The sequence below is a fragment of the Camellia sinensis genome, chromosome 9, assembly GCF_055761805.1.
Source record: "Camellia sinensis isolate YWXY chromosome 9, ASM5576180v1, whole genome shotgun sequence".
NCBI classification, from domain to species: domain Eukaryota; kingdom Viridiplantae; phylum Streptophyta; class Magnoliopsida; order Ericales; family Theaceae; genus Camellia; species Camellia sinensis.
The window spans coordinates 13708101-13722950 of NC_138969.1; the positions used below are offsets into that span (position 1 = coordinate 13708101).

Below are 14850 nucleotides of genomic sequence, written 5' to 3' on the forward strand. Positions count from 1 at the left end.
TGTTGGTAAATAAGTTTCACTTAACATGTCAAATAATTGTAAATCAAATTATACATATATATTTTTTTCTACAGATTTCATACAATTTTCTTGTATAATATTGCAATTAAATGAGATAACATTTGGTATTGCCTAGTTTAGATAACTCAGTCAAAAAAATTCAACAGAGATGGAATATTTTCCCGTGGGTCCAAAGTGGAAAAACAAAATATTTTCAAAGACCCAAAATGAAAAATTTTAATTAAAAAAAACAAAAACCAATGTTGAAAAGTTTAATTTTTTTAATTTCCAAATCTACCGTTGAATTGGACAGCCCTAGGCTTACCATGGGTGATTATTCAGTACTCCTGGAGTATGGACACGTGGTGCTCCATAATGTTTTGATTGGTGGAGAGACACAAGGGCCCACGATTTATGTTGGAGATGGGGGGACAACATGAGGCTAACTAATTGGTGATTGGTTTGGAGTATGGACACGTGGCGTGTAACGCCCTCAAAATAATAACATTAATCCCATCCAATAAGACATGCGTTGATATGTAAAAGTTCCACATTCTTCCATTTATCAGAATTCCATTACATAAGTATTACATGTTAACAACAAAAGCAAATGCCCTAAGGGCTTACAGCTTTCCAAGTTAACACTTGGTTACAACAAAAGAGTACTAACTCATTACACATTAAGCCCTTGGCTTGAATTTACATGTAATACATCAAAAAGTAAAAACGACAAAAGTATGTCCGCCTCAAGCCTCCCAAGCTATGTCCTTGGAGGTGGCATGCTACCTGTACCTGAAAATGATATTCCCATATAGGGTGAGCCACAGCCCAGTAGAAATATACTAAACCAACCATGAACAATGACTAAAAGATTAGCAATTGATAGATGGCCAACACTGATACATTCACATAAATCACATATTTATGCCACACGACTTATGAGTCCAAGTTACTTTTCATTTTCCCTTTTTCAACAGATAGACATGTAAGCTCTATCCACATTCTCAACAGATATGTTTAATAACAATATCCCACATTCACAGATAAGCATATAAGTTGTATCCACACTTCACAAAGATAAGCATATAAGCTCTATCTTCACTTCTCTAGACAAGCATATGAGCTGTATCTACGGAGTTCATCCCCTATCTTCTCCCAACACTATCCGGTTTAGAGGTACATCCTCTATCTTCCCCTAAACCGCGGAGTACATCCCCCATCTCCTCCTCTACACATAACGTATACAAACACATTGGTTCTATATACAATCACTCAATACATACAATTAATGTATTCTATCAACCGTCAAGTTCCATGACACATTCCATTGATTAGTTTCCGTTTGCCTAATCATCATGCATTGTCTACAACAATCACGACTATCCTCCACCGATAGTCCAAAGCAGTTATTTCTAAACAGAAAATAAATGCACAATGGATATTTAATCAACATTTCATTTCCTCATTTCTCACAATTAATTATCCCAATTAATCAACAATGTAATTAGGTCGTTATCCATAATTACCATTTCAACCCTTAGGTCCCATTTTCATCAATGATTCAACATTTATTCCATTTCTCTATGCCAAACATGCATCTAGGTTTATTATGAATAAAACCCCAACTTTTGTAAAATTGAACAAAAGTCCCAAACTTTCACAAATTACCAAACCAACCCCAACGTCTCAAAATACTAAAATTTAAAGACAAAATCCATAGAGAGGAGTAGGATATCCCTACCTCAAAGTTTGAGCCAAAAAGGAGATGAAGACTCGAAGATCAACGTGTTCCAAATCCCAACTTTTTCAGATTAGAACGAAGCTCTCAACGCCCTCTATCTTTTTAACAAAGGCTCTAGGCTAGATTCACACTCTAGGGAGATCAATTCTTAGAGAGAATGTAAGTTTAGAGAGAGAGGGTCTCGGATCTATGGTTTGATCAAAAAAAGAAAGTGAAAAAGTGATGTTCAAAAACGCTACTGTCCGCTGATATAAAACACGCTCGCTCGAGCGAAGACTTGGTCGCTCGAGCGACCAGACACAGAAAACTCTCGCTCGAGCCAAAAACTCAAAAGTGCGCTCGAGCGAAAGAACGCTCGCTCGAGCCAACAACTCAAACCCTCAGGTCTGCAACCAGAAGCACGCTCGAGCGACATACCTCTCGCTCGAGCGAAGAACAAACCAGACCGCTCGAGCCAAGAAATACAACTCTCAGGTCCAGAACCAGACGCCATCGCTCGCTCGAGCGAAGCCACGCTGGCTCGACCCACCAGACACGCACTCAACTCTCGCTCGAGCGACCAACTCCTCGCTCGAGCGAAGGTCCAAAAATCTGGGCAGCAACACTAGGCTCCCAAACACAACCAACCTGTAACAAACCTGCCCAACACATCCTATAACTCAATATACAAAGTAAAGAGGATGCAAACAAGATAATAAACAACTACCAACATCCACGGACACATGTCCGGATTACTGTACAACAAGGGTAAACCCGGGGTCGCTATAACCTCCGGGAGTATTGAATAATTTCCCGCTTACCATATGCCTATATAAATCACACTTCCAAGCCTACTCAAACACACCACCTTTGCTTCCCAGTTCATTTTTTCACCAAAAACACTATTGGAGTTCCTATATCTCTCTATCATTCTTGCTTTCCTCTCTATTCTCATCACCATTTTTTCTGTCAGACACCGCTCCAATCATGGTGTTAAACTGCCTCCCGGCAGTTTCGGAAGGCCTGTTATCGGCGAAAGCATTGAATTCCTGTTTGGCAAGCCAGAAAATTTTGTGAACTATAGGATGAAAAAGTACTCTCAAGAGATCTTTGAGACGAAGATTTTCGTAGAGAAAACAGCAGTCATATGTGGCCCAAATGGAAACAAGTTTCTCTTCTCCAATGAGAGAAAGATCTTCACTGGTTTCTTGCCTCACTCAAAGCAGAAAATTTTCCTCTCATCGAAACTCGAACCAGCGGCGGCTCCACCGGTTCCACCACTGCAAGTGGTGGCAGCGGTGGCGGCGGATGATGTAAAAGAAGTGATAAGGACACCTGGGTTTTTCAAGCCTGAGGCATTGTCGAGTTACTTGGGGATGATTGACTCAATTTCACAGCAACACTTGAAGACTCATTGGGAAGGCAAAGATGAATTGAAGGTCTTGATGGAGATTTTAATAAAAAAATAAAATTTTCCATATTTAATCATTTCATTATTGGGGCTAAATTTATTAGTTTTTTTTTTTTTTTTTTTTTAGATGGTTCAAATTTATTAGTTTTTTAAAACCTTCTTAAGCTACAAAATTAAATTTAACTATTATATTTATATTACAACATTTATTAGATTTAATTCGTTACAATTATATAGTCTGGTTTGATTTTTCACAAACTATTTTTAGACACGTTTTTATTTGCCTTTTATTTGATATTTTAATCAACTCCCCCCCCTCTCTATTTAGATACATCAAAATTAGATTCATCTAAAAAAATGAAGGAAAAAAAAAAAAGACTAAAATATGAAAAGGTTCATTAGAAACAAATAAATATCTGAATAAAAATGTAACAATTTTTTGTTTGGATTTTCGTTTATTTTTAATGAACTTTTTTATTTTATTTTATTTTTATATTCTAGTAAATATATTTTATTTTTAGATATATTTAGATTAGGTGCATATAAAAAAAAAGTTGACTAAAATAAGAAAACAAAATTCACACAAACATAAATTGGTCAAAAAATAATTTTTTAAAAATCAAACCAAGCAGAAAATATTTTTCTAAGAGTGTGAGACTCACAAGACACACAAGAAAATCATGTACATGAGATATATATTGAGTTTTTACAAATATTTTTACAGACGATTTTCTATGTTATTTTACATGCATTCTTATTTCATAGGTTACGTATATCTTAATAATTTTGTTGAATAATATTGAATTGTTCCATAATATTTTTGTGACAGGTCTACCCTCTAGCCAAGACTCTAACCTTGTTGATCGCTTGCCGGATCTTTCTAGGGATGGAAAATCCAGATCGTATCGCGAGGCTAGTTCGCTATTTCGATGATGTCACCCTAGGGTTGCATTCGATCATGGTGAATTTTCCTGGCACTAACTTTTATCAAGCTAGCAAAGCTGCCGATGCTATTCGGAGGGAGCTAATGGCTGTGGTGAGGGAAAGGAGAGCCGCCATGGTAGGCGGTGGAGGAGCTATGAAGCAAGATATATTGTCTCATATGATCGTTGTGAGTGATCCAATTGGGAAGGGTATGGGTGAGGCTGAGATTGCTGATAAAATGATGGGTTTGTTGGTGGCTGGTTATGCCAATGTGGCTGTCACCATTTCTTTCTTCATGAAGTTTGTGGGAGAAAGTCCAGACATCTACAATAAGTGTGAGAACCCGAATATAAAAATTAAGTAAATAATTAAATAATAATATTACAATCTCAAATATTTTGGTGGTGAATTCTAAGGTGCAAATTAAATATTATTGGAGGATCCTTTAATTAATTTTTAAACCTAAAATAAATTTATGGTGAAAGTCATTGATTTAGAAGCAAGATTTATTATTAAAAAAAAAAATAGAGAAGAGGGTGTGACTTGAACTCTAGACCATAAAATTAATAAGTTAGGCTTTTACCATTTGAGTTGCATGTAACTTATATATGTATTTTGTATATTTATCTATCTATTTGACCTTAGTGTGCCCACCACTAGTATAAAATAAAATAAACACAAACCCTAACTCTTGTTATAATTGTTTTCCACAACACTAGCAGCCCTAGCAGCCGTGGGTTTATGAAGGAAAGAGAGGGGTTTTTCAATCGTCAAGATTATTGTTGTAGCCAAGAAGGAGAGCTTTGGGTGTGTTGTGCTGTGTGGCCACCTAGGTTTTCTTCTCTTCTTTCTTTGTTCTTCATCCTTATTCTATAATTATTTTATTCATTCATGGAGGTTGTAGATTTATATATTTTGTATATATATATACTGTTAAGAAATTTGAGGAGTTAAATTCATGTATAAAGAATGGGTATTATTCTTAGTTAAAAAATTCTGCGCATAATCACGAACTTTAAAAATCAAGAAACCATATCAAACGGATGAATTTTGAACTGAAATTTTTACAGTAGATCAGTTACATATTGAATTGCATATCTGAATTTTTTCATAATTTCTGGGAGTCAAAATCATATAAATTGAGGTATTCAAATCTGTCCAGGAAACCAGTCCGAAATAGTAAATTCGGGAGTGTTGTTCTCTTTGGGTATAAATCCAAAAATTATCAAATTAGTGTCATTAGAACCGGTTACGAGTCTAGTTTCATACGTTTTTGGCCTTGCATTGATTGCTCGTGTATATTAAGAGAACCGTCAATTTCTTTAAAGTGCTACAGAAAACAACCTGTTTGGATATAATAAATTGTAGATAATTATTTTGATAAGAAAATCAAGTGAAACCAATTGGGTTTGAAACTTAGGATATATTAGATCATATCTGGAGGTTATTGGAATTTTTCGAATAGCGTGGAGTGGGTTTTGTAATTTTCAAAGTTAGCGACTAGGTTGGGAAGGCTTGTTTGAAATTCTGTTTTATCTTAAAGTCACAATTAATTAAGTTTTGACCGGAACCCATGTCTTGGGTGATTTTAAACCTTGAAGAACATGAACTTAGGTAATATTTAAGAGTAACGGTCAGTTGGGTTGAGCCGTGTTAGTGCGCTTTAGTTGAGGTTACTTAGTTCCTATTTTTTAGTATTTTTAAATTAGTTGTGACGTGTAGTTTTTTATACTTGGTTCAGGGCACTAGTTGGACTTTTACACTCTATTCGAGGATTATATTATTTCGTTTTCAGGTGAGTAGTTTCATGCTACGTATTTTTATAAATGTTCCCCTATCTTGAACTGTTGGAAAATTAAATTGTTGTTTCAAGAATAAACTGTTTGGATAAATTATTATATTATCAATTGAATCAAATTATTTCTGAAACATGTGTGAACTTGGCATATTGTAAACTATTTGTTTTGGTCTCATGTTTATAATGATGAACCATCATGTTTTGCGAAACTGATGTGTATTGATTATTGGGACCATGTGTGTATTTAGTCCAGGGAAATTATTCCACTGTGTGTGGTGACTCTGGCAACTAGGGAACAGATCCGGGTTGGGCCGTGATGACTCTAGTGCTCAACGATTGTAAGAAAAAGACCTTTAAAAACAACTAGGTGACCTTCAATCGGATCGTCTTTGAGAAAAGGCCCAGGTGCCACCCTAAGGATGACTCTTAGTTCGGTATTGGATCCAACGGGGTTTATAGCCTTGAGAACTGTGTGGCAGATTATTTGTTTTTCTTGGTACCAAGAAAATTATTAGTGTTCATCTTATAATCTGTTTTAAGTAGAAAATGTCGTTATCATGTTCTTGCGAGACATGAGTATTTTAAGTGTTGAACTGTGGAACCTTCTTTTTGAAACAGATTGTATTTACCAAACTGTATGCCAATCTAGTTTCTGTGATATATATCTTATTTTGGAATTGAACCCTGTTTTCAAAACTGTATTTACTATCCATGTTGCTACTCACTGAGCTATCAGCTGACTTAGTTGTTTACCATTTCCAGGTTTTAGAAGGACTTAGAGTGGACTTATGGCGTAGCGGGGACTCAATTGCATGGACCTCTAGGGCATTCCTTTAGTTTAGAGTGTTATGTCAAGTTTGTGCATATTTATATTTATTCTTATCGAAGTTCATTTAGGATTATTTTTGATATGTGGGTTGTTTATATCCCATAAGTTTGGATGGTTTTTGATTACGGTTGATTTTGCCGTTTATAATTGTGACATGTCTGGATTGAGTTTTGGTTATTTATTATTGGACTATTGTTTAATTGTTTAAGGTGAAATTGAATGCGTGTTTAGGCTTACGTGTGCCTTGGGCTAAGGCCCTGTGGGCCACGGCCGGTCATGCCTGGATTTGGGGTGTGACAATTGTGGTATCAGAGCAATAGGTTTATTGAGTTACATATCTTGCATTTCATCATTTAGACGAGGTCCGAATCCCTTTAGTACTTAGTAGTGTTTGGTTAAGTTAGTTTTGTTTAAGCTTATGTTGAATCTTTCTTGATTTCATTTTGAAGGTTAAGAGTTGGTACCTAGATATTTACACGGATTTTCGATTCTTTGTGAGCCTTTGATGTTTGTATTACCGTGTGTAATCCATTAGGAGAAACAGTAATGTTGAGAGATGTCTGTAGATCTTGTCAGATAAAGATGGATGGTAGGATTTTTCTAGTGGATTTGATTTCTTTAGAGATGAAGGATTTTGATGTAATTTTGGAGATGGATTTGTTGACGAAGCATCATGCTTCTATTGATTGTTTTAGAATGGGGGTAGTTTTTGCTATGCTGGGACAACTTGAGTTTTTCTTTCAAGGGGATAGGAAAGGGTCTTCTATCTGTTTTACTTCTTCCTTTTAGGCTAATCGAATGTTAAGTAAAGGGTGTCATGATTATTTAGCTTGTGTGGTGAGTATTGAACTGCCAGAATAGAAGTTAGAGGAGTTGCCTGTTGTGAGTGTTTGTGTTGATGTTTTTCCAAAGGATCTACCTGGACTTCCTCTAGATCGCGAGGTAGAATTTTCCATTAACTTGGTCCCCAACACAACACTTATTTCTAAAGTGCCCTATATAATGGCACCATTGTAGTTGAGGGAGTTTCAAACTTAGTTATAGAAGTTGTTAGAGAAATGTTTTATTAAGCCTAGTGTTTCACCTTGGGGAGCACTTGTGTTGTTTGTGAAGAAGAATGATGAGTCTATGAGGTTGTGTATTGATTGTTGAGAACCGAACAAAGTCACAGTGAAGAATATGTGTCCTTTGCCACGTATTGATGACCTATTTGACCAATTGTAGGGAGTTCAAGTATTCTCTAAGATTGACTTGAGGTTAGGCTATCACCAGTTGAAAGTAAGGGATGAGGATGTTCCTAAGACTGCTTTTAGAAACCGTTATGGGCATTATGAGTTTTTGGCGATGCCTTTTAGTCTCACAAATGCAACAGCCGCATTCATGGATTTGATGAACAGAGTATTCAAACCCCAACTAAATAAATTTGTGGTAGTGTTTATTGATGACATCCTAATTTATTCGAGGAGTAAAGAAGAGCATGAGCAGTATTTGAGGGTAGTATTTTAGATCCTTATGGAGAAGAGACTGTATGGAAAATTTAAGAAGTGTGAGTTCTGGTTGAGTAGTGTGTCCTTTTTGGGTCATGTGGTGAGTAAAGATAGGGTATCTGTGGATAGCACAAAGGTGGTAGAAAATCGTTGATTGGCCACGACCTACTTCTGTGATAGAGGTATGTAGCTTTCTAGGGTTTGCTGGATATTACAAACAGTTTGTGGAAGGATTCTGCTGTATTGCTTTGCCATTTATAAACCTCACTAGGAAAGAGGTAAAGTTTGAGTGGAATGATGATTGTGAGTGTAGCTTCTAAGAGTTTAAACAAAGGTTGATATCAGCTCAAATCCTTGCCTTATCTATTGATGGTGGTGGTTTTGTGATTTATAATGATGCTTCACGACAGGGTTTAGGATGTGTGCCCATGCAGTATAGGAAGGAGATTACTTATACGTCACAACAGTTGAAAGTACATGAGAGAAATTATCCTATGCACGACTTGGAGTTAGCAACAGTGATTTTCGCTCTTAAGATCTGACGACATTATTTGTATGGAGAGTCATGTGAGATTTACATTGATCATAAGAATTTGATGTATATTTTCACACAGAAGGAACTAAATTTGAGGCAAGGAAGATGGCTTGAGTTGTTAAAAGATTTTGATGTGAATATTTTGTATCATCCGGGGAAGGAAATGTGGTGGCAGATGCCTTGAGTAGGAAGGTCGCAATTGGAGATATAGTTGCTTTGTGTATGAAGAGTTGTTTTGTGGAAGACATGAGACGTTTGAGGCTTGAGGTTGTTACACCTATTGATAGGGCTTATTGTAGTCAATTGGCAATTCAGCCGAGCTTGAGAGAATGGATTTGTTTAGCTCAGGAGATTGACCCCTAATGTAAGCGTATTAAAGGAGAGATACAGAGGGTAAGCATGTAGACTTGGTGGTTAGTGATGATGGGTTGCTTAGATTCCGTAGTCGAATTTGTGTTCTTGCTGGTGGTGATTTGAGGAAGGAGATTATGACGAAGGCACATAGTTCTAGTTATAGCATTCATCCTGGAAGCACTAAGATGATCGAGATCTTCATGAACATTTTTGGTGGAATGGTATGAAGGGAGATATTGCAGAATTTGTGGCTCAGTGTTTGGTGTGTCAACAGGTTAAAGTAGAACATCAGAAACCTGCGGGGAAACTACAACCCTTGCCTATACCGAAGTGGAAGTGGGATCATGTTACCATGGACTTCGTGTGCGGATTACCTCGTACTAGTAGTAATCACGATGCAGTTTGGGTAGTTGTTGATAGATTAACCAAGTCAGCACATTTTATTGCAGTACGGATGACCTATTCTCTAGCTCGATTTGCACAGTTGTATGTGAAGGGGATTGTTAGATTGCATGGGGCACCAGTGTCAATAGTGACAGATCGGGACCCTCGTTTTGTGTCTAAGTTTTGGGGTGCGTTACAATCAGCTATGGGTACTCGGTTAAATTTTAGTTCAGCTTATCACCCTTAGACAGATGGGCAGTCGGAGAGGACTATTCAAACCCTTGAGGATATGTTGAGGGCTTGTGCTTTGGAGTGGAGAGGTAATTGGGATGATTATTTGCCGCTTATGGAGTTTGCATATAATAATAGTTATCATTCTAGTTTGGGAGTAGCCCCTTATGAGGCTTTGTATGGAAGGAAGTGTAGGTCTCCATTGTGTTGGTATGAGGTTGGTGAAAGGCAAATGTTGGGACCTGATTTGGTGGAGGATGCTACATAGAAAATTATCACCATCAGAGAGAGATTATTGACAGCTCAGAGTAGACAAAAAAGTTATGCTGATCATCGTAGGAGAGACTTAGAGTTTCATGTGAGGGATATGGTATTCTTGAAAGTATCACCATGGAAAGGAGTGATCAGGTTTGGAAAGAAAGGAAAGTTGAGTCCTAGATACATTGGTCCATTTGAGGTATTGGAGAAGGTTGGTGAGGTTGCGTACTGTGTTGCTCTATCCCCTAGGTTGGCAGGAGTGCATAATGTGTTTCACGTGTCTATGCTGAGGAAATATGTGCATAGTTCGTCGCATGTGATAGATTATGAGCCACTTCAAATTAAAGAGGATTTTTCGTATGAGGAGATGCCTGTTCATATTTTGGATTCAAAAGAGAAAAGGTTGCGTATAAAGGTCATTAAATTGGTTACGGTACTGTGGCGTAATCATCTAGTTGAAGAGGCGACTTGGGAATGCGATGACGAGATGCGCGAGAAGTATCCACATCTATTCTCATGATTTACTCAGGTTAGTTTCGAGGACGAAACTTTTTTTTAGGAGGGGAGAATGTGAGAACCCGAATATAAAAATTAAGTAAATAATTAAATAATAATATTACAATCTCAAATATTTTGGTGGTGAATTCTAAGGTGCAAATTAAATATTATTGGAGGATCCTTTAATTAATTTTTAAACCTAAAATAAATTTATGATGAAAGCCATTGATTTAGAAGCAAAATTTATTATTAAAAAAAAAAAAAATAGAGAAGAGGGTGTGACTTGAACTCTAGACCATGAAATTAATAAGTTAGGCTTTTACCATTTGAGTTGCATGTAACTTATATATGTATTTTGTATATTTATCTATCTATTTGACCTTAGTGTGCCCACCACTAGTATAAAATAAAATAAACACAAACCCTAACTCTTGTTATAATTGTTTTCCACAACACTAGCAGTCCTAGCAGCCGTGGGTTTATGAAGGAAAGAGAGGGGTTTTTCAATCATCAAGATTATTGTTGTAGCCAAGAAGGAGAGCTTTGGGTGTATTGTGCTGTGTGGCCTCCTAGGTTTTCTTCTCTTCTTTCTTTGTTCTTCATCCTTATTCTATAATTATTTTATTCATTCATGGAGGTTGTAGATTTATATATTTTGTATATATATATACTGTTAAGAAATTTGAGGAGTTAAATTCATGTATAAAGAATGGGTATTATTCTTAGTTAAAAAATTCTGCGCATAATCACGAACTTTAAAAATCAAGAAACCATACCAAACGGATGAATTTTGAACTGAAATTTTTACAGTAGATCAGTTACATATTGAATTGCATATCTGAAATTTTTCATAATTTTTGGGAGTCAAAATCCATATAAATTGAGGTATTCAAATCTGTCCAGGAAACCAGTCCGAAACAGTAAATTCGGGAGTGTTGTTCTCTTTGGGTATAAATCCAAAAATTATCAAATTAGTGTCATTAGAACCGGTTACGAGTCTAGTTTCATACGTTTTTGGCCTTGCATTGATTGCTCGTGTATATTAAGAGAACCGTCAATTTCTTTAAAGTGCTGCAGAAAACAACCTGTTTGGATATAATAAATTGTAGATAATTATTTTGATAAGAAAATCAAGTGAAACCAATTGGGTTTGAAACTTAGGATATATTAGATCATATCTGGAGGTTATTGGAATTTTTCGAATAGCGTGGAGTGGGTTTTGTAATTTTCAAAGTTAGCGACTAGGTTGGGAAGGCTTGTTTGAAATTCTGTTTTATCTTAAAGTCACAATTAATTAAGTTTTGACCGGAACCCATGTCTTGGGTGATTTTAAACCTTGAAGAACATGAACTTAGGTAATATTTAAGAGTAACGGTCAGTTGGGTTGAGCCGTGTTAGTGCGCTTTAGTTGAGGTTACTTAGTTCCTATTTTTTAGTATTTTTAAATTAGTTGTGACGTGTAGTTTTTTATACTTGGTTCAGGGCACTAGTTGGACTTTTACACTCTATTCGAGGATTATATTATTTCGTTTTCAGGTGAGTAGTTTCATGCTACGTATTTTTATAAATGTTCCCCTATCTTGAACTGTTGGAAAATTAAATTGTTGTTTCAAGACTAAACTGTTTTGATAAATTATTATATTATCAATTGAATCAAATTATTTTTGAAATATGCGTGAACTTGGCATACTGTAAACTATTTGTTTTGGTCTCATGTTTATAATGATGAACCATCATGTTTTGCGAAACTGATGTGTATTGATTATTGGGACCATGTGTGTATTTAGTCTAGGGAAATTATTCCACTGCGTGTGGTGACTCTGGCAACTAGGGAACAGATCCGGGTTGGGCCGTGATGACTCTAGTGCTCAACGATTGTAAGGAAAAGACCTTTAAAAACAACTAGGTGACCTTCAATCGGATCGTCTTTGAGAAAAGGCGCAGGTGCCACCCTGAGGATGACTCTTAGTTCGGTATTGGATCCAACGGGGCTTATAGCCTTGAGAACTGTGTGGCAGATTATTTGTTTTTCTTGGTACCCAGAAAATTATTGGTGTTCATCTTATAATCTGTTTTAAGTGGAAAATGTCGTTATCGTGTTCTTGCGAGACATGAGTATTTTAAGTGTTGAATTGTGGAACCTTCTTTTTGAAACAGATTGTATTTACCAAACTGTATGCCAATCTAGTTTCTGTGATATATATCTTATTTTGGAATTGAACCCTGTTTTCAAAACTGTATTTACTATCCATGTTGCTACTCACTGAGCTATCAGCTGACTTAGTTGTTTACCATTTCCAGGTTTTAGAAGGACTTAGAGTGGACTCATGGCGTAGCGGGGACTCAATTGCATGGACCTCTAGGGCATTCCTTTAGTTTAGAGTGTTATGTCAAGTTTGTGCATATTTATATTTATTCTTGTCGAAGTTCATTTAGGAATATTTTTGATATGTGGGTTGTTTATATCCCATAAGTTTGGATGGTTTTTGATTACGGTTGATTTTGCCGTTTATAATTGTGACATGTCTGGATTGAGTTTTGGTTATTTATTATTGGACTATTGTTTAATTGTTTAAGGTGAAATTGAATGCGTGTTTAGGCTTACGTGTGCCTTGGGTTAAGGCCCTGTGGGCCACGGCCGGTCATGCTCGGATTTGGGGTGTGACAATAAGATCCTTTCAGGTAATGACTTTGTTACATAATTTTCTATGAAGAATTATGTGATTGGATTATAATTAAGGTAGTTAGCAGTTGACATGTGCGATATGCGGGATAAAAGAATTTTTTTTTTCTTTCTAGTCATAATATTCCCTAAATTTTAGTTAAATTATTTATGTGTATACATACATATAAAATTATTTAAAAAATAAATTTTGTGATGTGAAAGAATAACCTTAGTTGATCGTGAAAGAATAATCTTATTTATGTGTATACATACATATAAAATTAATTTTTTAATAATAAATTTGTGAATAGAGTGAACCAACTATATATATATATATCATATTTATCATAAATAATGGAATTTTGGTTGACAAATTTAAAACCAAACATTGATCAAATTTAAAATATTATCGTTAAATTTCCTAAAATTTTGCAGACTATACTCGTGTTGTTCAGGTTTCATGTTATAACTAATTTACGTGATTTTACATATTTGAAATGCAGAGCAATTGGGGATCTCAAAAGATAAAAAGACGGGAGAATTGTTAGGCTGGAATGACATGTCGACAATGAAGTACTCATGGAATGTAATGTGTGAAGTGATGAGACTTGTTCCTCCTCAACAAGGAACCTTCAGAGAAGTCTTAACTGACTTCACATATGCTGGTTACACAATTCCAAAGGGCTGGAAGGTGTGTAAACATCTATCAAATGAATCTTGTGTATTTCTTTTTAGACTATCTCATTATTCAATGATCTGGAACTGTCACAACATCTTCTGTTCTAACTACTTATAAAAATAAAATGACATTTGAAATCCTATCTTTCAATCTTGTTGAGAAGATAGGTTTCGAATGAGTGGAATCGTGGGTCTCATTTTTTCCTTGTTGGTTATTGGGTAGGTGTGTTGGTTTAGGATGGCCAAGTGTCCCCAACTTTTCAACCGTTACTCTTTAACCTATGGTTTTTAATTAACTTTCTCTAAAATTACATATATATATATATGCGAAGCATAACTATTTTTGTAGTCTGTCTTTTTTTTTTTCTTTTGCTTTTTCCATTTTAAGAAAACTCCTAACAACTTTGTTACCATGATCGATTGATCATAAGTGGTTAGAATAAAAGATAATATATAATTTTGAACTGCTAAATAATTTTCCTTTAGCTATCGCAACTAATTTGTGAGTGTTGTTTGTAGGTATATTGGACAGTTAACACAACAAGCAAGAACTCTAAGTACTGTCGGGATCCAGAAAAATTTGATCCGTCAAGGTACGAAGGCGGAGAAGCACCGGCTCCGTACACGTACGTGCCGTTTGGAGGTGGGCCTAGACTTTGCCCCGGAAAAGAGAATGCTCGTTTAGTAGTGCTAACTTTCGTCCACAATGTGGTGAAGAAGTATATATGGGAGGTACTTTTTCCAAAGGAGAAGGTTTTAGGTGATATGGTGCCAATGCCAGAAAAAGGAGTTCCAATTCGCCTCTACCCCCATTAGTTTTTTTGATTAATGCTAAACAAATAAAATTTTCACAAAAAATAATTGTGATCGTTTGTAATTTTTTTGTTTGGAGTCCAAACATACATTATTGTGACTCAAAATTTCAAAAATGTTCCTATTATTTCATTTTGTATAAATTTTATGCATAAACTATGCGTAAAAAACTTTTCTAGTATTTATTCATGTATGTGATAAAATTTCTATGCCATTCAATTTGGACTTCATTGATCCACCTGATACTATAGGATTTAATTTCTTT

At 35.7% G+C, this 14850-nt stretch overlaps 1 protein-coding gene across 1 annotated transcript; it reads left to right on the forward strand.

The window, feature by feature from the left end:
• The first annotated feature begins 326 nt into the window (after positions 1-326).
• On the forward strand, positions 327-14588 carry LOC145788952 (beta-amyrin 28-monooxygenase-like). Its single transcript, XM_082888792.1, has 6 exons — positions 327-341; positions 2632-3159; positions 3961-4388; positions 7132-7142; positions 13598-13785; positions 14292-14588. The coding sequence occupies exons 1-6, from the start codon at positions 327-329 to the stop codon at positions 14586-14588; spliced, it is 1467 nt and encodes a 488-aa protein (XP_082744918.1).
• The last annotated feature ends 262 nt before the right edge of the window (positions 14589-14850 follow it).

Excerpts from the sequence above, each read along its gene's own strand:
- LOC145788952 (XM_082888792.1), top strand. Across the intron at positions 3,160-3,960 it reads AAGGCAAAGATGAATTGAAG|GTCTACCCTCTAGCCAAGAC; the intron begins GTCTTGATGGAG and ends TTTTTGTGACAG. Across the intron at positions 13,786-14,291 it reads CAATTCCAAAGGGCTGGAAG|GTATATTGGACAGTTAACAC; the intron begins GTGTGTAAACAT and ends TGTTGTTTGTAG.